Below are 24,207 nucleotides of genomic sequence, written 5' to 3'. Positions count from 1 at the left end.
GATCAACTTGTGTTCCTCTGGGGTGCCCCTGCCTCCGTATATAAAGGTTCAAAGGGGGGGTGCGGCCGGCCTAGAGGTGGTGCGCCAGGAGGAGTCCTACTCCCTCCGGGAGTAGGATTCCCCCCTTTCCTAGTTGGAATAGGATTCGCGGAGGGGGGAAAAGAGGAAGGGGGGCCGGCCCCCTCTCCTTGTCCTATTCGGACCAAGGGAGGGGAGGGGCGTGCGGCCCATCTCTGGTTGCCTCTTCTCTTTTCCACTAAGGCCCATATATCTCCCGGGAGGTTCCGGTAACCTCCCGGTACTCCGGTAAAATCCCGATTTCACCCGGAACACTTCCGATATCCAAACATAGGCTTCCAATATATCAATCTTTATGTCTCGACCATTTCAAGACTCCTCGTCACGTCCGTGATCTCATCCAGGACTCCGAACATCCTTCGGTACATCAAAACGTATAAACTCATAATATAACTGTCATCGAAACCTTAAGCGTGCGGACCCTACGGGTTCGAGAACAATGTAGACATGACCGAGACGTGTCTTCGGTCAATAACCAATAGCGGGACCTGGATGCCCATATTGGCTCCTACATATTCTACGAAGATCTTTATCGGTCAGACCGCATAACAACATACGTTGTTCCTTTTGTCATCGGTATGTTACTTGCCCGAGATTCGATCGTCGGTATCCAATACCTAGTTCAATCTCGTTACCGGCAAGTCTCTTTACTCGCTCCGTAATACATCATCCCGCAACTAACTCATTAGTTGCAATGCTTGCAAGGCTTAAGTGATGTGCATTACCGAGAAGGCCTAGAGATACCTCTCCGACAATCAGAGTGACAAATCCTAATCTCGAAATACGCCAACCCAACATGTACCGTTGGAGACACCTGTAGAGCTCTTTTATAATCACCCAGTTACGTTGTGACGTTTGGTAGCACATAAAGTGTTCCTCCGGTAAACGGGAGTTGCATAATCTCATAGTCATAGGAACATGTATAAGTCATGAAGAAAGCAATAGCAACATACTAAACGATCGGGTGCTAAGCTAATGGAATGAGTCATGTCAATCAGATCATTCACCTAATGATGTGATCCCGTTAATCAAATAACAACTCTTTGTTCATGGTTAGGAAACATAACCATCTTTGATTAACGAGCTAGTCAAGTAGAGGCATACTAGTGACACTCTGTTTGTCTATGTATTCACACATGTATTATGTTTCCGGTTAATACAATTCTAGCATGAATAATAAACTTTTATCATGATATAAGGAAATAAATAATAACTTTATTATTGCCTCTAGGGCATATTTCCTTCAGGAGAAACTGACACCCGCCAGCTACCTGTGTGCAAAGCACGTCGGTAGAACCAGTCTCGCGTAAGCGTACGCGTAATGTCGGTCCGGGCCGCTTCATCCAACAATACCGCCGAACCAAAGTATGACATGCTGGTAAGCAGTATGACTTATATCGCCCACAACTCACTTTGTGTTCTACTCGTGCACAACATCAACGCATAAAACCTAGACTCTGATACCACTGTTGGGGAATGTAGTAATTTCAGAAGTTTCCCTATGCACACGCAAGATCATGGTGATGCATAGCAACGAGAGGGGAGAGTGTAATCTACGTACCCTCGTAGACCGACAGCGGAAGCGTTATGACAACGCGGTTGATTTAGTCGTACGTCTTCACGGTCCGACCGATCAAGCACCGAAACTACGGCACCTCCGAGTTCTAGCACACGTTCAGCTCGATGACGATCCCCGGACTCCGATCCAGCAAAGTGTCGGGGAAAAGTTCCGTCAGCACGACGGCGTGGTGACGATCTTGATGTTCTACCGTCGCAGGGCTTCGCCTAAGCACCGCTACAATATTATCGAGGAGTACGGTGGAAGGGGGCACCGCACACGGCTAAGAAAACGATCACGCGGATCAACTTGTGTGTCTTTTGGGTGCCCCCTGCCCCCGTATATAAAGGAGCAAGGGGGAGGAGGCTGGCGCTAGGAGGGGCGCGCCAGGGGAGTAGGATTCCTACTCCTAGTTGGAGTAGGTTTCCTCCTTTCCTAGTCCAACTAGGAGAAGGAGGGAAAGGGGGGAAGAGGGGAAGGAAGGGAGAGAGGGGCCGTGCCCCAAACCCCTTGTCCAATTCGGACTGGGCTTGGGAGGGGCGCGCGCCACCTCCTGGTCCTTCCCACTAAGGCCCATTTAAGGCCCATTGCTTCTTCCTCGTATTCTCGTAACTCCCCGGTACCTCCGAAAATACCCGAATCACTCGGAACCTTTCCGGTGTCCGAATATAGTCGTCCAATATATTAATCTTTACGTCTCGACCATTTCGAGACTCCTCATCATGTCCCCGATCTCATCCGGGACTCCGAACTCCTTCGGTACATCAAAACTCAGAAACTCATAATATAACTGTCATCGAAACCTTAAGCGTGCGGACCCTACGGGTTCGAGAACAATGTAGACATGACCGAGACACGTCTCCGGTCAATAACCAATAGCGGAACCTGGATGCTCATATTGGCTCCCACATATTCTACGAAGATCTTTATCAGTCAGACCGCATAACAACATACGGTGTTCCCTTTGTCATCGGTATATTACTTGCCTGAGATTCGATCGTCGGTATCTCAATACCTAGTTCAATCTTGCTACCGGCATGTCTCTTTACTCGTTCCGTAATACATCATCTCACAACTAACTCATTAGTTGCAATGATTGCAAGGCTTATGTGATGTGCATTACCGAGAGGGCCCAGAGATACCTCTCCGACAATCGGAGTGACAAATCCTAATCTCGAAATACGCCAACCCAACATGTACCTTTGGAGACACCTGTAGAGCTCCTTTATAATCACCCAGTTACGTTGTGACGTTTGGTAGCACACAAACACTAGTGCAGAACAGGGCAATAGCACCGGTTCGTAAGGCCCTTTAGTGCCGGTTTCGGAACCGACACTAACATTTCGGCACTAAAGGCCCCCCCTTTAGTACCGGTTCAGCACGAACCGGTGCTAAAGGGCAACCATGTGGCACGAGCCAGCTCCGGGGGCCGGGAGCCCTTTAGTACCGGTTGGTAACACCAACCGGTACTAAAATGTTTGGGGGATTTTTGATTTTATGATTTCTTTTTCATTTAATTTTGTGTTTTCCATTTTAATTCTTTTTCGTTTGCTGGTATTTTACGGTACTACACATTGTACACGTTATGCATATATATATAAATAGAATTTCTGGTAGAACCAATCATATATATATATATATATCATCAATGTCTCACAAACCACCATATTAATTCACACATATATACACACATGTATAGCTATATACAATTTCTCCTACATATGCATGTTACCTTCGGAGCCAGTGGCATTAGCCTAATTGGTGCCTTCGGAGCACGATGACAATTGGAAGTGGTTCATGACATGTTCGATGGGGGCGGTAGCGGGTAATAGTATTCTCCCTTCAGATTTATGACCTGGTCGAGCAAAAATCCCGCTATTTCCTCTTAAAGTGCTTCTACGCGCTCCATTTCTAGGAGCTTGTCCCGCACCTCTTTGAACTGTTAAGAAGGAGATCAATATGCATGTGTATTAGTTGTGTGACTAGATATCGATAATGGTGTAAAAATTGTGAATAGTGTTCTGACAAGCGTACCCATTCCTGTCTTTGAGATCTGCTCCTTTCGGACACCATCATGCGAATGTTCTCGCAAACGCAGTATGCACACAGATTAGTCCCCTGCGCCTGCTTCAGGGCCTTTATTACGAGAATGGAATTTAATTTGATCAGATAATAATTAATCAAGCATGATAATTAAAGAGATGGCAGCTAGCTAGCTAGCTAGTACTACTTAATTACTTACCTTGGATCGAAACCATTTCAGCTGTGGTTTCCATTCGCCTTCCGTGACGCTGATGAACCTTGCCCAAGCCCTGCCCGCCGACAAAGAAAATGAATAAAGGGGTTATTAAATAGTTCATATCATGAAATGACGAACTAAATAGGCCGAGATATATAGTTAATAATGATTGAAATTACCTGTTGACTATCCCATACAAGATGTTGTAGTCACTATTTGCTTTGAGTAGCGAGTCCAGTATTTCAACTATTCCGGCATCAACTTTAATGATACACAAGATCCAGTGAAATCTGCATGCACACACGTTTGCATGTCTTAATTAAGCGGGCATATGTAAGCAAAAACATGTAGCTAGCTAGTAGGCAAAAACAGAGAATTTGTAGTACAAGAAAGTGTGACTCACTCAAAGTTGTAAGGAAGTAGTATATCTTCATTGTATTTGAGGCGCTTCAAGAACTCTAGCATGCTGTCCTCTACCTGCTTTTCATAATACTTGCTCATTTTCCATGTGTATTGATTAACGGTGTTTGGGTCAATGAACCCAATGCCATAGCGTCCACCTTTTCTCATTTCATACATCTTCATCCTGCATAATACCACAAAAAAGAATATAGTGAGGATAATTACAGGTAATGATTGATCAAAAGGATCACTACAGCTAGCTTGAGACTTAAATTACAGAAAGAAATCACTTACAGACAATAGCAACTGACGATAGATTTGTCGAGTGCGTCTTGATTGTATAACTGAAACAGTTCAGAATACTCAACTGCCACAACTTTCTCATGGTAGTAATGATCCTTCTTGACATACACCATGAGGGACTCTCGATCGGATCTCTTGGTAATGTCCATGTACCATTGATGCAATTCATACATTCTTGTTGGGAGCTTCTTGACATCTTCTGGCTTGACCAAAGGTTGGCCCCGGACATATTTCCGTTTTATTTCCTCCTCTGTAATCACAGGCATGTCCTCGATCTCGAGGAGTTGTCCAACAGTGATCTTGAGTTCTTCAGCCTGCATTATATGCTCCTGGGTTATTACCACATCGCCCACCTCGGGAACGTAAACTGTTTGGCCACAATAATATTGGGCGCGCGTACTGTCACGTGTTTCAGCACAACAAGTGGGGGGGGGTCGATTGCGCCGCCTGTTCTCCCAGCTGGGCAACGGTTTTCCCGCATTTTTCGACAGCTGCTTGTTGTTTGCTCGAGCTCGAGCTCGCCTCCTTCTGTAGACGTTGTCGATGTAACTTCCTGATGTGGCGCTCATAGTCTGTGTCAACAGGCTTAGGAGCTGGTGGTTGAGCCATACGAATGAAGTGGTCAACTACTTCCACAGGCACTTTCTCCCTTGGCGGCGGTGGCGGTTTCGGTCCAAAATGGGCGTCGACTTCTGCCCGCACTATGGCATTGGTTTGCTCCTCGATCCTGTTGTAAGCCCTCACAGGAAGAGGAGTAGTGAGGTTTGGACCATATTTATATCGCTTGCCTCCGCCTGTACTTCCTGTACTATGACCTCGACTGGTACCGCTACGCACCATAGCTGCGGGGTGTCTCTTCTGCGATTGCTGAGGCGGCGGAGACGGCTAACGGGGCTGAGTTGGACGAGGAGGAGTGGCCTGAAGCTGTGCCGGACTTGGAGGAGGAGTGGCCTGAGGTTGTGCCGGACTTGGAGGAGGAGTGGACGTCTGACGCTGTGTCGGACTTGGAGGAGGAGTGGCTTCACACCTTGCCGGACTTGGAGGAGGAGGAGTGGCCTCACGCGTTGGTGGACTTGGAGGAGCGGGAGTCTGCTGACTCGGTGGCGGACTTCGACGAGGAGTCGGGTGACGCGGTGTCGGTGGCCTTCGAAAAATGATGCAATCCTTTCTCCATAGGATGATACGATGTTTGGCATCTCCGAGTGTGTGCTCCTCATCACCTCCAGGAATGTCAAGCTCTAGCCTCGAATATTGGTCCACCACCTCATCAACCAAGACACGAGCATAGCCCGCTGGAATCGGGTTGCAATGGAAGGTTGCCTCGGGGGAATTTGAAAAAGCAACGACGTCCGCCACCTTCATGGATATGTTCTTCATTTTGAAGTGTAGCTCGGAGTTAGTGTTCTCCGTGATGTCATCCACAGGGCATCTATCCAGCACTACTGCGTCGCCCGGGGCGGAACCCACGCTGCTTCTCGGCATGGATGGGGCGGTGGTATCCAATGCTGGATCATCCGCTAGCTGCTGCAGCTGCTGAGACCCCCTTTGCTGGCTAAGTGAGTCGATCTGCTCCTGCTGCCGCTGGAATTTAGCTGCCAATTCCGCTTGACTTGCTTCTAGGCCTTGAAGGCGTTCATAGTCGAGCTTCCTTTGCTCCTCCTCCATCTTCCTCTTCTTCTCCTCCGCAATCTTCTTTCTCGCACAGGTTCTGTAGTCGGCGTTCCAGTCCGAAAACCCCTCATACCACGGAATAGCGCCCTTGCCTCGTGTTCTTCCCGGGTGTTCAGGATTTCCCAAGGCACGCCTAAGCTCGTCGTTCTCTCTGTTGGGCTGGAACACCCCCGATCGAGCCTCTTCTATTGCAACAAGTAGCGCATCGTCGGCTCCGTTCAGACATGCCTTCGTCGAAACATTGCCTGTCTTCGGGTCCAACTCCCCCCCATGCGCATAGAACCAAGTCCTGCACCTGGGGGGCCAGCTCTTACTAACCGGAGTGACACCTGCATCCTCCATCTCTTTCTCAGACTTATCCCACTTAGGCATTGCCACCGTGTAGCCACCTGGCCCCAGCTTATGGAACTTATCCTTTTTTTCGGCATTCTTCTTGTTTATTCTCGACCGTTCCTTAGCTAATTCTGAATCCTTGAATTTCACGAAATCGTCCCAATGAGCACTTTGATTCTCTAGTATCCCCTCGAATACTGGAGTCTTCCTTCCTCCCTTGACGTACTTCTCCCACGTCATTCTCTTGTGGTTCTTGAATGCAACCGCCATCTTCCTAAAAGCAGCGTCCTTGACTTTCCGCACGTCTGCTTCTGTGAAATTATCTGGTAGGGTGAAATGTTCCATGAGAGTATCCCAAAGCAGATTTTTTTGATTCTCGTCGACAAAAGTAACATCTGGACGTGGATTTGCTGGCTTTCTCCATTCTTGAAGGGAGATCGGGAGTTGGTCCTTCACAAGAACTCCGCACTGACGAACGAACTTGTCCGCAATCTTCTTAGGCGCTAATGGTTTGCCATTAGGTCTGATTGCCTCGATATTGTACTTTACGCCCTCCTTCAACTTTTTGTTTGGGCCTCGTTTCGTCCTTTTGCCTGAAGATTTGCTCGATCCGGATGGCTGAAAGAAGAAAGATCGATTCGTTAATATATCTTCAACTCATTTAAAACATGCGATGATCACCAGATTCCTGCTTATATAAATATATATACCTCGCCGGTGTTTGTTGTTTCAGGATCAACATGTTCTTCGTCGTAGTTCATGACTTCATCTTCTCGGTCGTCGCGATCGAATATCATATCACCCTCTCCGGTGTTGTTTAGAAATTCGGAGCCGTCAAAATCTTCTTCATTCTGATCATCATCTGGCCCGCGTATGATATCGAGCATGGTCTGTTCTCTCTCTCTGTCGGTATTGTCCGCCATAGCTTTTATTTAACTATGCCAAAAGAAATATAAAACAATTTAGTATAATCTCGAATAATAGATATAATCTCGAATACATCGTCTCGAATAATAGATATAATCTCGAATACATCATCTTGAATAATAGATATAATATTGAATACATCACTAGCTAGCTAGCTAGCAAGCTAATAAAGATCGAATAGTACAGAGTAATCTAGGCCACTCGCGGTTCCTGAGGTGCGGGCGGTGGACACCCAAAGAGAAGGAACCATCACTGGATCATAGCTCGGGTGATCTCCCCAAAGAACCTGCCGGGTATTGGAGAACCTGACGTCCATAGCAGCCATGTAGCGATGGACGTGCTCGTCCTCCTCCCTGACACGGCGACGTACCACCTCCGGCGGGGCCGGCTCCCTCCGCACCGAAAGTGGCCCACGTGAATGCCACCAAAGGAGATGAGGGTCGACGACGGGACTCGGGGTCGGGTTCCTCACCAAGCGTCGCGCCCCTGAAGGTAGCACCTCCCAGTGCCAGCCCGGCGGAGCCCAGTCCCGGACATGGGTCCTCTGAAGCAGGACGTCGTCGCGGACGTGTCGACGGCGAGGATGCGGGCCGGGCATCGTCGACAACAAAATACTATATGCCGCAAAAGTAAAGTAACATTTTTTAAATGATGGATTGTGATGATTTCATATATGCAAATTCTAAATTTTATAACTAAAAATATAAGAAACTAAAAAAACATCGATCATCGTCTAACAATTTGAAATTAATCTAATTCATCTAGCTAGCTAAAACTAACATTTCCAAAATTTCTAACATTTCTATAACATTTGACATTATATATATTATAACTAACATTTCTACATACTATTTGACATTAATCTAATCTAATTAATTAATTCATCTAAAACTTTGTATGAAAAACAGAAAAACAGAAAAAACTAAAAGCTAAAAACAGAAAAATTGTGTGTGTGTGCGCGTCTAGTGTGTGTGTAGTGTGTGTGTGTGTGTGTGTGTGTGCATGTAGTGTGTGTGTGTGCGCGCGCGTGTGTGTGCGCTACGGTCGGCGCCGGCGCCGGTGTGCGCTACGATCGATTGGAGGGAGGAGAGGGGCCGGGGGAGGGGCTCACAGCGCGCGCGGGCAAGGTCGAGGCGACGGCGAGGGCGAGGGCGAGGTCGATCCAAAGGCGACGGCGACGGCGAAGCGAGGGGATCGGCGACCGGGACGGCGACGGGGGTGCCGCGGAGTCGACAGGGACGACGCGACGAGGACGGGGGCGTCGCGGAGTCGACGGGGACGGCGCGACGGGGGCGGCGACGGCGCGGGCGGCGACGGCGCGGGACAGGGCGGCGGCAGAGAGAAGTGGGAGATGAGAAACTGAAAATTTTCGAAGTGTTTCTTATATAGGGGACACCTTTAGTACCGGTTGGAGCCACCAACCGGTACTAAAGGCCTGTTTTGGCCAGGCCAAGCAGGGGGAGCACCCCCCTTTAGTACCGGTTCCTGGCTCTAACCGGTACTAAAGGCCCCCCCCTTTAGTACCGGTTGGTGCCACGACCCGGTACTAAAGGGGTGCGCTGCCAGGCGAGGGGCGCAGAAGTTTAGTCCCACCTCGCTAGCCGAAGGGCGCTCACACCTGCTTATAAGCCCCGCCGCCGCTGCTGTCTCGAGCTCCTCTCTAAAGCAGGCCTTCTAGGCCTACCTCTGCTACTCTGCCCTGTGGGGCCTATTGGGCTTGCGGGCCTGCATCCTGGCCCAACAACAGGTTGGGTTTCTAGTCGTATGCAGGCCGCTGTGGCCCGGTAGGTGGGCTTTTTTCATTTAGTTTTTTCTTTTCTGCTTTATTTATTTTGTTTTATTTATTTTTAGTTGTTTTTTGCTGTATTTAGAGTTTCTTTGTGAATATTTTTGATAGTTTTTAGAAACTTTCAGTTAGTGCCGGTTGTTTTTAAATTTGAATAGTTTAAATTTTGAATTATTTGAAATTTGTGTGAATCACTAGTTTGTGAATAACTTAACTTTAAAAATACATTTTCCAGTGATTCTTTTTCTTATGTTTAATATTAGTGTGTTTTATCATTATATTCAATTTGGTAATACTTAAGTTATTTAAAAATGAAATGCCTTTGTAACGGATGAGTTTTCGTCCGAAACCCTGATACTTCGAAACAGATTGTCCATTTTGTACACGAAGTGCATCCAGTTTTTGCGGTAACCCTCTCTACTTTTTTGCACATGCTATGTGGGTGAAATTATGATACCATGCCAACTTTCATCCTTTTTTGAGTTCATTTGAAATGCTTTTCAATTTCAGGGTCATTTAGCTGAAAAAAATCAATAAATGCATGAAAGAATTTGCTTGCACATAAAATTTCTTTGCGTTTCAAATGCCAAAACACATAACTAGCTACCCTAACTATTACAGAGATTCCCTCCTGGGTGTGAAACACAGAAGAAAGTGATGATAGTTAAGCCGATCACATCCCAGATCTTTGGGTGTGAAACTTTTTCTTCGCGTGTGTCCCTTTGCGTCGTAGCCATGGAAAATCTTCATCATTTAACGGGATGCTCGGGTCAATATTCACTGTGAATGGAGCAATTTCATCAAACTTTTCATAATCTTCTGACTTGTCTGTCTTGTCATCCACTCCCACGATGTTTCTCTTCCCAGAAAGAACTATGTGCCGCTTTGACTCATCGTACGATGCATTCGCTTCCTTATCTTTTCTTTTTCTTGGCTTGGTAGACATGTCCTTCACATAGAAAACCTGTGCCACATCATTGGCTAGGACGAATGGTTCGTCTGCATACGCAAGATTGTTGAGATCCACTGTTGTCATTCCGTACTGCGGGTCTTCCGTTACCCCGCCTCGTGTCATATTGACCCATTTGCACCGAAACAAAGGGACCTTCAAACCACGTCGATAGTCAAGTTCCCATATGTCCTGTATATAACCATAATATGTTTCCTTTCCCGTCTTGGTTTCTGCATCAAAGCGGACACCACTGTTTTGGTTGGTGCTCTTCTTATCTTGGGCGATCGTGTAAAATGTATTACCATTTATCTCGTACCCTTTGAAAGTCATTATATTCGAAGATGGTAACTGGGACAGCAAGTACAGGTCATCTTCAATAGAGGTGTCATGCATGGTACGTGCTTGCAACCAGCTGGCGAAACTCCTGGTTTGTTCACGTGTAATCCAGTCATCAGACCGCTCCGGGTGTTTGGAGCGTAGCAAATTCTTGTGTTCATCCATATACGGAGCCACCAAGGCGGAATTCTGTAGAACTGTATAGTGTGCTTCAGTGAGAGAATGTCCGTCCATGCATATTATTTGTTCCCCTCCTAGCGTGCCTTTTCCATCCAGTCTGCCCTTATGCCGCGATTCAGGAACACCAATCGGCTTAAGGTCAGGAATAAAGTCAATACAAAACTCAATGACCTCCTCATTTTGACGGCCCTTGGAGATGCTTCCTTCTGGCCTAGCACGGTTATGAACATATTTCTTTAAGACTCCCATGAACCTCTCAAAGGGGAACATATTGTGTAGAAATACAGGACCCAAAACATTAATCTCTTCGCATAGGTGAACTAGGACGTGCGTCATGATGTTGAAGAAGGATGGTGGGAACACCAACTCGAAACTGACAAGACATTGCACCAAATCATTCTGTAACCTTGGTATGATTTCTGGATCGATTACCTTCTAAGAGATTGCATTGAGAAATGCACATAGCTTCACAATGGCTAATCGAACGTTTTCCGGTAGAAGCCCCCTTAATGCAACCGGAAGCAGTTGCGTCATAATCACGTGGTAGTCATGAGACTTTAGGTTCTGGAACTTTTTCTCTGCCATGTTTATTATTCCCTTTATATTCGACGAGAAGCCAGACGGCACCTTAATACTGAGCAGGCATTCAAAGAAGATTTCCTTCTCTTCTTTGGTAAGAGCGTAGCTTGCATGACCCTGATGTATGCCGTCTTTTCCGTGCATACGTTGCTGGTCCTCCCGTGCCTCAGGTGTATCTTTTGTCTTCCCATACACGCCCAAGAAGCCAAGCAGGGTCACACAAAGATTCTTTGTCACGTGCATCACGTCGATTGCGGAGCGGACCTCGAGGTCTTTCCAATAGGGCAGGTCCCAAAATATAGATTTCTTCTTCCACATGGGTGCGCGTCCGTCAGCGTCATTCGGAACAGGTTGTCCACCAGGACCCTTTCCAAAGACCACCTTCAAATCCTTGACCATATCATCTACATCAGCACCAGTACGGTGGCGAGGCTTCGTCCGGTGATCTGCCTCACCTTTGAAATGCTTGCCTTTCTTTCTTACGGGATGCCTGCTCGGAAGAAATCGACGATGTCCCAGGTACACATTCTTCTTACAATTAGCCAAATATATACTGTCGGTATCGTCCAAACAGTGCGTGCATGCGCGGTATCCCTTGTTTGTCTGTCCTGAAAGGTTACTGAGAGCAGGCCAATCATTGATGGTCACAAACAACAACGCCTTTAGGTCAAATTCTTCCCCCATGTGCTCATCCCACGCACGTACACCTGTTCCATTCCACAGTTGTAAGAGTTCTTCAACTAATGGCCTTAGGTACACATCAATGTCGTTGCCAGGTTGCTTAGGGCCTTGGATGAGCACTGGCATCATAATGAACTTCCGCTTCATGCACAACCAAGGAGGAAGGTTATACAAACATAGAGTCACAGGCCAGGTGCTATGGTTGCTGCTCTGCTCCCCAAAAGGATTAATGCCATCTGCGCTTAGACCAAACCATACGCTCCTTGCGTCATCTGCAAACTCCTTCCCGTACTTTCTTTCGATTTTTCTCCACTGCGACCCGTCAGCGGATACTCTCAACTTTCCGTCTTTCTTACGGTCTTCTCTGTGCCATCGCATCGCCTTGGCATGCTCTTTGTTTTGGAACAAACGTTTCAACCGTGGTATTATAGGAGCATACCACATCACCTTGGCAGGAATCTTCTTCCTGGGGCGCCGGCCCTCGACATCATCAGGGTCATCGCGGCAGATCTTATAGCGCAATGCACCACATACTGGGCAAGCGTTCAAATCCTCGTACTCACCGCGGTAGAGGATGCAATCATGAGGGCATGCATGTATCTTCTGCACCTCTAACCCTAGAGGGCAGACAACCTTCTTTGCTTCGTACGTACTCTCGGGCAATTCGTTGTCCTTTGGAAGCATATCCTTTATCATTACCAGCAACTTTCCAAATCCCTTGTCAGATACACCATTCTCTGCCTTCCATTGCAGCAATTCCAGTGTGGTGCCCAGCTTTTTCTTGTCACCTACGCAATTCGGGTACAACAATTTTTTATGATCCTCTAACATGCGCTGCAACTTCTTCTCCAAATCACTTGCGCAGTTTCTCTTTGCATCGGCAATGGCCCGACCTAGATCATCAACGGGCTCATCTGATGCCTCTTCTTCAGCTTCTTCCCGCATTGCCGGCTCAGCTTCTTCCCGCATTACCGGCTCAGCTTCTTCCCCCATTGTTGTATCATCGTATTCAGGGAACCCATGGCCAGGATAGCTGTCGTCGTCCTCTTCTTCTTCATTGTCTTCCATCATAACCCCTCTTTCTCCGTGATTGGTCCAAACATTATAATGGGGCATGAAACCGGTCTTAAACAGGTGGACGTGAATGGTTCTTGACGTAGAGTAATTGTGACCATTCTTACAGCGAGCACATGGACAAGGCATAAAACCATCCGCCCGCTTGTTTGCCTCAGCCGCAAGCAGAAAAGTACGCACGCCCTCAACGAACTGGGGAGAGCATCGGTCATCGTACATCCATTGCCGGCTCATCTTCATTACACAACACCGAATAGACCAAATTAATACAAGTTCATACATAAAGTTCATACAACACTTAAATGCAACAAACAAATAACTCTCTAGCTAAAGCATTTAAATGCAACAACAAATACGATCAAGATCGCAACTAAGGTAACAATGGATCCAACAGCATAATGATACCAAGCCTCACTATCGATGGCATATTTTCTAATCTTTCTAATCTTCAAGCGCATTTTCTCCATCTTGATCTTGTGATCATCGACGACATCGGCAACATGCAACTCCAATTCCATCTTCTCCCCCTCAATTCTTTTCATTTTTTCTTTCAAGTACTCGTTTTCTCTTTCAACTAAATTTAACCTCTCGGCAATAGGGTCGGTTGGAATTTCAGCTTCAGATACCTCCTAGAAAAAATTTCTATGTCAACTTGATGGGCATAATTTGTCATAAACACGAAATGCAACTAGTTTAAAAGAGAATATACATACCACATCCGAATCATAACAAGGACTAGGGCCGACGGGGACGGATATCAAAACCATGGCACTATATGTATAACAAACAACGTACGGGTAAGATAATTATACGAGTAACTATATATCCAAATCACACACATCAATTTTTATATAAAATTTCATGAACAAGAGGCTCACCACAAGGTGGTGCCGGCGACGGGACGGTGCAGGCGATCGACGGTGGCTACGATGGAGATTTAGAAGGCACTAAGTAAACCACACCTACATATGCAAACTAAGTGTTATTTTTGACCTCAAATTGCATATAAATCAAATACTAGCACATATATATATATATATCCTCCCAAATTACTAAACTCACAAATTAATCACTATATAAACCAATGCAAGAGCTAATCTAGCAATGAGAGATGAAAGGACAAAGTTGCTAACCTTTGTGATCATTTGAATGGATGAGGGCCTTCAAATCTTGACAAATTTTGGGCAAATTTTGTGATGAACTCGAGAGGAAGAAGGGAAGAACAGAGGAGAGGGCCGGAGAGGGGAAAGGGGGAAGAACAGAGTGCTAGTGGACGAAGGGTTTATATAGTACGACCTTTAGTACCGGTTCGTGCCAAGAACCGGTACTAAAGGGGCTGGAGGGGCGCCTGTCTGACAACATCGTGCCACCACTCTCATTAGTACCGGTTCGTGGCACGAACCGGTGCTAAAGGTTCGCCACGAACCGGTACTAATGAAAGCGGCCCGGCTAGCCGTTGGAACCGGCACTAATGTATACATTAGTGCCGGCTCAAATACAAACCGGCACTAATGTGCTTCACGATTGACCCTTTTTCTACTAGTGAAAGTGTTCCTCCGGCAAATGGGAGTTGCATAATCTCATAGTCATAGGAACATGTATAAGTCATGAATAAAGCAATAGCAACATACTAAACGATCGGGTGCTAAGCTAATGGAATGGGTCATGTCAATCACATCATTCTTCTAATGATGTGATCCCGTTAATCAAATAACAACTCTTTTGTTCATGGTTAGGAAACATAACCATCTTCGATTAACGAGCTAGTCAAGTAGAGGCATACTAGTGACACTTTGTTTGTCTATGTATTCACACATGTATTATGTTTCCGATTAATACAATTCTAGCATGAATAATAAACATTTATCATGATATAAGGAAATAAATAATAACTTTATTATTGCCTCTAGGGCATATTTCCTTCAGGTGCACTAGGGGTTGTCACAAGTGCATTGTTTTGGAAATGAAAAGGGGAAGGGTGAGGTTTGCTTGTGTTATCAAAGGCTTGATGGGTGAGATTTTATTGGCCTTTGATAAAAAAATTTATGCATAATAAGAAGAAACACATATGTATATTGCATCGTTTAATACAAGAAGTTACCTAGTACCTTCCTGAAAAAACATGCAAGCTAGAAAAATGGATATGTAGTAAATCTGGTAGGACTCCTTAGAGAAGCTCATGCTCTGCTCGCCCGAGCCGCTCTCGCGGGCGGCAGGGCGAAAACCTAGCCGCCGCCCGCCAGCTCCCCCTCCCCGCCTCTCCCCCTCCCCGCCTCTCCCCCTTCCCGCCGCCGGAGGTTGCCACCGGGCGAAGCCCGACTGGCGTCGGTGGCGGCGGGGTTCCTCTCCCACCTCCCCTGGGGCCCTGTGGCGCGAGACACATGGGTCAGGCGAGGTGCGCGGCGCTGGCGCAGGGCGGCGTGGCGGCGCCCCGGGCTGCTGTGCGACGGGTGTAGCGGGTCGACGACGCGGCGGCGACTGCGTGGAGCTGGTGGCGGGGCGTGCTGGCTTGGGGGCGGCGGGGCAGCAGTGGCTGCTTTGTCAGATCCGGTGGCCGGCGACGAGGACTACGGCTGCGCGGGCTGGGGGTGGCTGCCGGCTTGGCTGGGCCGGCCCCTCGCGTGGTGGAGCTGCTCATCCATGGGGTGGCTGCGTCGGGCGGATCGCGCGGGATGGCCCTGGTTGGATCCCGTGGGATCTGGCGCTGGGGTTCCTTCCAGCGGCGAGGGCTGGGGTCAGCAGGAGCCGCGGGCGGCCGGCGTTGCCGTGCTTAAGGGTGGCAGTGCTGGTGGCATGGTTGTGGCGGTGGCGGGGCGTGTGCGTCCTGGGGTCCGGCCGGGTCTCCTTCCCGGCTTAGGCATGCGGCGTGTGGCGCGGGCAGGATGTTTGTGGCTCTTCCTTGGATGCGGTGGCGGCGGTTCTCTCCCCTTCTTCGACGGACGCGCGCCGTCAGTGGCCTCTCGCTAGTTGGTGCCAATCGCCGTGGTGGGGCGAAGCAGAGTGCTTCGGGTGGGAATGCCGGTAGGATGGGGGCTTCGACGAGGTCGAGCCGCCCATCGCCGGTCGGGGCCGTGGGCCGCTCCTTCCTTCCCACTTCCCCAACCTGGTGCTTGTTGGTTGCTGACTCGGTGTTCTGAGGCGGGACGGTCGTTGCAGTTTTCGGCGATGGTTGGGGTTTGCACTGGCCAAAGCTTGCTCCTTTGATGATTCCAGGACGGTCTGGATGCAGGGCGGCGGCCCTGGCGGTGGGAGGCATGTTGATCTTGGGCGGATTGTGCGGCTCGGGTGCAGGCGGGCAGACATGGCTGCTCGGGTGGCATGGATGCGGGTGGTTGGCGGAGTGAGGTTGTGTTGGAGGGATTGGTACACCGGGGTACATCACTTGTCTAGTCTCTGTACTGGCCGACGGTGGCGGCATCCGTGGACGTCGTACCCTCCCTGCAGGCTCCGTCGCGGTGCTCCCTCTCCCTTCAGGTTACTCCGGGTGAAAACTTGATCCGCCGGATCGGACGGTGGCGGCTTTGGTCGTTCCCTTGTTGGAGGCATCGTTTTGGAGTCCTCACTCCGCCGTTGGCCGTCTCATTTCTCCTCGGTGGATTGCTCATGGTGATCTCCGTCGGCTCTAAGCGACGCTTCTTTGTTCATCTTTTTGGTGCTTTGTAGTCGTTGGAGTGGTGGGTTGGTGCCCGGCACCCTTGTATCTAGCCTTGGGTGTGTGGTGTGTGTTTGTATCGGCTCGCGGTTGTAATCGGTGGTGCTTTATAATATAAAGCGGGGGGAAACCCTTTTTCGTAAATCTGGTAGGCATGATCACAATTGCGTATGTCAACCTCACAATCACTGAATGTTGCATTGAAGGCCACAAATTAAAGAGACGGGAAAATGAGGATCACAATTGAAGATGCAAACCTCATCATTACTAACAAAAATTGATGCACTAAGAGGAAGGAGGTGGAAGTCACTTTCAGGGTACTCCGGCCAGGAGAGCAACCTCAAACTGATTGTCTTTTCATGGTACATCCTATCTATCAAGACATGTTTTTGTTAAAGTCTTGCAAAAAGAGCACTAGTAAACAAGTAAACATGGTACATACAAATCACCGTGCTTCACAAAGATTTACTGATAATTTTGGATGATCTTAGAAAGGGAGGAGTATGTGCCAACACCCGCACAACAGAGACCGACGACGATGATGAACACACATAGTACTATCTGCAAAGAAATAATGATTTTTTAATTAAATGGTGTCTTCAGATATTTGAGCTTTGAGTCCATTCTGCTAATATGCCTGATCAAGAACACAATTATATAATTTTGTGAAACTTTTGAATTTGTAGAGAATGGAGGCTAATGTGTTCCTGGTGAGAGATTCAGTGCTTATTTTAGTGAATAAAATATATAAAATACTGTGATACAAAAGAAATGCTTAATTGACCAAAGTTGAAAATTTATGAACCAACTATGCATTATAAATGTATTTCAATCCTCAATTCTCCCATACACGTACCACTTCTCCTTTTCATCAGAAATCATGTTTAATAATGTTATGGTCTAATAATATATTTAAGAGGACTTCTGATAAGTGTTCAATCTAAGGAACAAATTTTTACCTGATCCCAAGTCACTGTACTCCTTAGGATGGCCAAAAAGCATGCACAAGGTAGAATATACGCCTAAAAAGTGTCATGTGTTATCCACAATAATCAACAAACAAATGGCACTGCCGCAGTTAGCTATGTCAAGACCAACAACAAACAGACGACACTAAAATTCAGAAGAAGAACTTACCACAAACATGGTGAGAAGAGACCCAACTAGGGACATCACAAGTCCTATAAAGGCGCGGTAAAATCAATTAAATCAGAAAATTAGGAAAATCCAGCAAGGTTTAACTCAAAAAACATTTTTTATTGAAATGATTACTAGTGATGAAAGTATTTACCAAAAAATGGAACAGATAGAGCAACAACAAGGGAGGACAACACTAGTGCTGATCTGAGCATAATTATGTTCCCGTACGTCTGTCTATTCGAAGGTAGCAGCTCTTCCAAACTCAGGGCAAGAGGAGTCATGGTAAGTGCATATTTGGTTATTGGATTTGTCACCTGAAAGATACTGTCAGCATGATGTGCTTTTTGTCTCACAAAAAGGAACCCTGTGTATTTAATATGTTCTGTAAATCATGCTAGAGGAGAAAGAAACCTCACATTACACTGAAGCAAAGAGCCATTTCATAACAGAACAAGATTGTACACTATCAAGAAATGAACCATATGAACTTATAATTTATTAATGTAGTAGTCAAGAAAATATACCGTAGTCCAGACTGCAATCTTGGAAGACATAAGATTTGGGGGCATGTTCAGTGTGAACTGAGACTCCGTGGTTTCGCCAAACATTATGTACCCCATGACCGCGGCACCGGCGAACAAAACAGTAGATAGCGCGATACTGATAACAAACAAAACCCCTCCTGAGATCACGGATTGCTCAAACAATGTTGTTGTTTACATACAGTGGTTTTGGTGTGTTTACCATGTGAAAAGAACAGCGTTGAATTGGTTGCTCTTCTTCAGGGAAGAGTAGATGTTTGGGAACACCCCATGCCCTGAGTAGCAGTACCCATACAAGCCAATGGCAATGGGGATCCCAGGGAGGTTCAGTGCCGTCCCTTCGCTCTTGTTGACACCAACATGATCAACAAGCCCTGCCCAAAAGAGGCAGGCAACGATGACAATCGACGCGACGACTCCTCCAGCTACAAAATTAGGAATCAGTAGATGATATCACATATTTGGTCAGATGATGAAACACATGAGCTGCAGGTGAATGAATTGATACCTGATATGAAGCTCAGACAACTGAGGTCACGAAGCCAAGTTGTCGGCATGACAACAAGCGTCGTAAGGATTGCGAATAACACATGGGCATCCAGGCTGAGGCCCCATATAGTCAGGTGTGCATTGGGGAACAACTTTGATAGATTGTCACTCTCCAGTATCAGATACTCAATGCAACAGGCCTGCAGGGAAAAATTAGGAGCCATTGATATGCTTATAAACAATGATAATGTATAAGAAAAAAACATGCCTTTTGAACAGAGCATCTAGTAATGTACTCTGTCAGACTGTTAGACTCACTTCACTGTATTATGCTCACCATAAAAACAGAGCATCTAGTAACGTACTCTGTCAAAGTAATAATATTTCTAAACAAGCAAGTCAATGTTTCATGAGAAGTACTTACATACAGTTCCATGTACAATATTATCTGCAGGTGGCAAAAACAAAGGAGTCAAGAGTTAGCACAAGACCATCCTCTACTGTACTCTGTTATACTGAAATCAAAATAAAAGTGAGCTGGTCATCAGATTTTGGCAGAAGTTATACCGAGATGACAATGCGACCAGGCGTGCCGAATGCGGCGTGGCCGATGTCCGGGTAGGTCTCGAGGCCTTCCTTGCTGTCGAGGCAGCGCCGGAGTAGCACGCCGGTGTACCACGCCAGCACGGCGAGCACGGCCAGTATCACCAGCCCAAGCCAGCCACCCTGCCTGACGGCATAAGGTGTTGACAGGATCCCCACGCCACACAAGACATTCACTCCTGCAAGTGACACACAATGATTTGAGATCCAGAAGTTCTAAACGGTGCAGGATGAAAACAGTAAGCTTGGTGTACAAATTATGTAGTGATGAAAACAAGACTTAGCTTTGACTTCGAATTTGAAACAATTTCAGTTGGAATATTCATAAAATCGAAAATTTCAGATTCCAAACTTCGTAATTCTAATGTTCCAACTACTTACAGGTTACAGGTGAAACTTTCAACTTGAAAAACAATTAAGCTTTAAATCAGCTAATACCAGACATATAAAATGTTCAGTGACAAACTTTTTTTGTTAGAAGTTCAGACAAGAGTGGGTGACAGAATCGTCTTGGTTTTGATTCCAACTTACAAGTCGGAGTATTAACATATATTTTGTGCCATCCAGTTTTAGTTGCTAATCGAAGGCAGTAGCTGTCTTACTCACAAAAATGGCACTGATACCATGCGCTAATGGAAAGAAACAAGTCCCAAACAAATGGCAGACAGAGACGTCTTGTGAAATAATGGTCTTGACACTGACACTGTCACTGACAGTGAGAGTTCGATATCCACATGAACGGATTAGTAAATTGCATGCTTTGATTAGGACAAGGTTCCTCTTTCTCCTGACAGATCTTAATCGACATGCCTGCACTGCAATCATAGTCTAATTAATCATTTATTGATCATGACCATGTTCTTAGCTCACATGACACTGACAGTGACCACATGACCAGATAGATGCAGGGAAATAATGGTTTTAAGAATGTCATTAGTAAATTGCATGCTTTGATTAGGACAAGGTTCCTCTTTCTCCTGACAGATCTCAATCAGCATGCCTGGGCTGCAATCATGGTCCAGTTAATCATTTTATTGATCATGACCATGTTCCCGGCTCACATGACACTGCTGTCCTGGCCCATCAGCCATGTGGTGCACGTCTACATCACAGGGAATTGACCAGAATCCGATGGGCTAATCGGCAATTCTAGGTGTTATATTAACACTACAGCTGTGGAAACTCGTTCTTGGACAGAATCTGAACATTGCACCTGGGTGTCAGCATGTGGGGGTGTGCGTCCAGGTTCAGCAAGCATGGCATCTTTTTGTCATGGCACGCATGTTATCCAATGTGAGCATCCTAGGTTGCAGATGGGATCCCTTAAGTTGACTTATCTACTGTATCCTTCCATGTTAGCATGACCATCTGGTGTTCAAACAAAAGTTCGAGCAGATGCCGTTCTAGCAGGTACAAGAACTCCCGTTCGGTAGGCGTCTGCTTTAGCAATGTCTTTGATCCTCGATCAACAATTTGAGGAAGACGAGACAGAAGCCTTTGGATGAAACCAATGAATCTTCCGATCCGAAAGACTAAGGGGCATACTCCCTCCGTTCTTAAATATTTGTCTTTCTAAACATTTCAAATGACTACCACATACGGATGTATGTAGACATATTTTAGAGTGTAGGTTCATTTATTTTGCTTCGTATGTAGTCATGTGTTGAAATGTCTAGAAAGACAAATATTTAGGAACGGAGGGAGTATTTTCTTTTTGATGTATTTTCATTGGTGAGTCAGTGACAAATTTTTATTTATTTTTATTACTGGCTCTCCCAAACTAAATTCCAAACCATTTTATAATCGACATATATATATACATTTGTATTTTTCTTGCGAGTATATTTCCCCCTCACATTCACGAAAAAAAGGATACTTTGATTTCTATCAAACTGAAACTGACTAGTTACACGTCATGAAAGACCACGTAGAACCGTTTCATTAATTTGCAACCTGCATTTCTCTGCAACTCTAAATCTCACAATGTGCCTTCTCTTGTGTGAGGTCTTTTTTGTGTGTGTAAAAGAACATAGGTGCGTACCATTCATGACACCCTGGGTGTAGGAGCACTGACGGTAGGGCCCCACCTCATGGCCACCCCCACCACCAGCAGGCTTCTGGTCCTCGGGGATCTTGAACAGGGACGACGCCTTCCTCGACGGCGGCAGGTACTGGTGGGAGCTCTTCCGGGCATCGACGACATGATCGTCATCACTGTCAGTGGAAGGGACGGCGGTGGGCAGGAGCGGCTTGAGGATCTCCGGCGGCGGCTTCCCGCGGAAGGAGGTGGCGAGGAAGGAGCTGGAGAGCCTGCTGAGAGTGGGCGTGCCTAGGAACCCGCTCAGACTCGGCGACTGCACGCTGCTATATATGTCCATCGACTGCCTGCAACAAAAAATCAAATCAAAGGAGATCACAACTGTTGCAACTGAATGCCGCAGAACATCTCCATGCATGGTTTCAGTTGGAATCATGCACGGAGATTGTGCAGTGAGATCGAGAACTAAGTACTCTTAGTAAATTTTATGCAGAGCAGATGAATCGATATGAAAAATCTGAGTTAACTCGATCAGTTCTTATAAAAAGAAACAAACAAAAATGCTAGTATTATCTCTTCGTTCTGATCTCTTGCTAGATTATCTCTTGGTTCCGGTTTGAACCCATTTTGATCTTCTCTACAAGTAGTCAGATGATGAGACCAACTGAAATTGCCACGTCAGCAGACCTATCAACCATGGACCCATGTGCACAGAGACATCTGGTAGAGGAACAAAACGTGGCCCACAAGTCAATGTCTCCCTCCCCCTACACTCGCACACGCCATCCGCAGGTTCGTCTGCTCGTGGGCGTGCATAGAGTTGTGTTCGGAATCCTAATTAAGGCTAATAACATTTCAATTTGCTCAAAAAAGGCTAAGATTTCAAACATCTCGTTATTTTGATGTGTCAAATTCATATGTTCGCCGCAACAGTACAGTACGTAAAAACTGCTAAACATAAAATGTTAGCATAATGCTGATTGGTACTACATATTTTATACATGGTCAGGAATGTTTGAGATGCATGCAAAAATAGCACTAGTGATTGACAAGGAAATGTTATCAGCAGGTGTAAAATGAGAAGCAGCTCTGCATGATGCAGCTTGTGGCCTGCATCCTGCCGCGAGCAACCGCCGCGTACGCACCTGTAGCTCTGCGGCCATTGCTGGCTGGCGTAGGAGCTGGGGTGGCCACCGCCGGCGGCCTCGACCACCCGCGGGCTCCCGCACGACGACGACCCGTCCGACTCCTCCTCCTCCTCCTCGCTGCCGCCCAGCCGGTGCTCCTCGTCGTCGCTCTCCATGACGAAGCTCTGGTCGGACACCGAGTTCCTCATCGCTGCCCTCAAGTTTGCTTAGCGGCAATGGCCGATGGGCCGAGCAATACAAAGAGGGAACGAGCGAGCCGAGAGGAAGAGGGAGATAGTAAAGTGTGAGGAGAAGAATGAAGGAGGGAGAGGGGGGCGTGGGTGTTTATACACGACGGCAATGTGACTGCTCTGCTCTTGGGGGATTCCGTGGTGGCGGCCACACGGATTAAACGAAAAGCTGTACTACTAACCAAGCGCTAACTAACATGGATCGGAGGAAGTAATACATAGGAGTATTTAGATCGGAAGGAGTAGTATATATTTTCGGCACGTTCCTCGCCGCTCGCTCACACTGAACGGCCGCTGGACGGGGGTTTTTGGTGGGCAGCTGGCTTCGGGCGGGAAATCGGACGGGCACGGGAGGGGTTTTTGGTGGGTTAGGGTAGCAGACGTGACAGCGGTACAGACATCCGTAAAGCCTCCTATTTTGTTTTTGGTTTACGGGAAAAAGCATGTTCGGACTGGCCTGTAGATGGATACAGACCTACGTTGTTGAATGGCAAAACACGTTCGGACGACGCGGTTCGGACGGTTACATGTGGTTTGAGGGGGAGATGCCCTTATCTGGATCAGATTGAATCGTGGAGATGTTCATTTTCTGTCGACAGTTTGATTAGCCGTGTATCAAAGGAAAGGACGCCGGCCAGGAATCAAGTGCCCTTTGCGGCTACGATGGGGTTCTCTTTTGATTCTGCAGGCAGGTTCCAAACGAGAGAGAGGTCCTAGTATGTATGCACGTACGGTGACTGTTCGGTCGTCGTGCGCCAGGCATTGCAATGGTGGATCAGTGGTCACTAGAGACGGGTGGACGGACGTAATATATGAACCACGGGGTAGGGGAAAGGTCGGATCTTGAGCCTTCTTCGTTCAGGTATCCATCTAGCTATATCCAGGTTCTCTTGGCCACAAAAAGAAGAAGAATTTGCATCTGGATAATTAGGATGGTGATGCCATAGGTCGATCGGCCGATAGTGCATATACTTACAGCCATGTTCAATGGATCCAAGCATATTTACTGCCTCAGACGGCTAGCTGCCTAGTTAATACTGTACTAAATCAGCGACGAGTAATATGAAACGGAGGAAGTATAATCATATACTAGTATCGATCTCTGCAGATTATGCCCAACTTATGTGCATCTACTGGAGCATCGTCTGGCAAACTTAACCCATCCATGCAGACAAACTCCAATACCACTACCGGCCGGCAGCTCACCTAGGGCCAGTTCTTTTGGATGATTCTTCAAAAATCGCCCCCCTCATTAGCTTCTCCCAG

General features: G+C 46.9%; 1 protein-coding gene across 3 annotated transcripts; it reads right to left on the bottom strand.

Moving 5' to 3' along the window:
• Window positions 1–13,354: 13,354 nt before the first annotated feature.
• Window positions 13,355–23,081, bottom strand: LOC125535259 (amino acid transporter AVT1C-like). 3 transcript variants are annotated; one of them, XR_015615593.1, is made up of 13 exons: window positions 22,709–23,079; window positions 21,567–21,910; window positions 19,490–19,704; window positions 19,347–19,370; window positions 18,942–19,122; window positions 18,636–18,858; window positions 18,416–18,551; window positions 18,043–18,205; window positions 17,889–17,932; window positions 17,711–17,773; window positions 13,978–14,061; window positions 13,813–13,870; window positions 13,355–13,728 (listed from the first exon to the last, which is right to left on the bottom strand). XR_015615593.1 is itself a non-coding variant. In XM_048698310.2 (11 exons), exons 1-11 carry the CDS (start codon window positions 22,897–22,899, stop codon window positions 17,217–17,219), a joined length of 1,680 nt encoding a protein of 559 aa, XP_048554267.2. In that variant the 5' UTR covers window positions 22,900–23,081; the 3' UTR covers window positions 17,014–17,216. The 3 variants fall into 3 exon arrangements, 2 of the variants coding, with proteins under 2 accessions (XP_048554267.2, XP_048554269.2); XM_048698310.2 differs by lacking the exons at window positions 13,355–13,728; window positions 13,813–13,870; window positions 13,978–14,061 and adding an exon at window positions 17,014–17,312 and having other exon boundaries at window positions 22,709–23,081; XM_048698312.2 differs by lacking the exons at window positions 13,355–13,728; window positions 13,813–13,870; window positions 13,978–14,061 and adding an exon at window positions 17,014–17,388.
• Between the last annotated feature and the right edge of the window lie 1,126 nt (window positions 23,082–24,207).

The sequence above is a fragment of the Triticum urartu genome, chromosome 2A (assembly GCF_056163025.1).
Source record: "Triticum urartu cultivar PI428250 chromosome 2A, HENAU_Tu73, whole genome shotgun sequence".
Lineage (NCBI taxonomy): Eukaryota > Viridiplantae > Streptophyta > Magnoliopsida > Poales > Poaceae > Triticum > Triticum urartu.
This window is presented reverse-complemented; position numbering and strand designations above follow the sequence as displayed.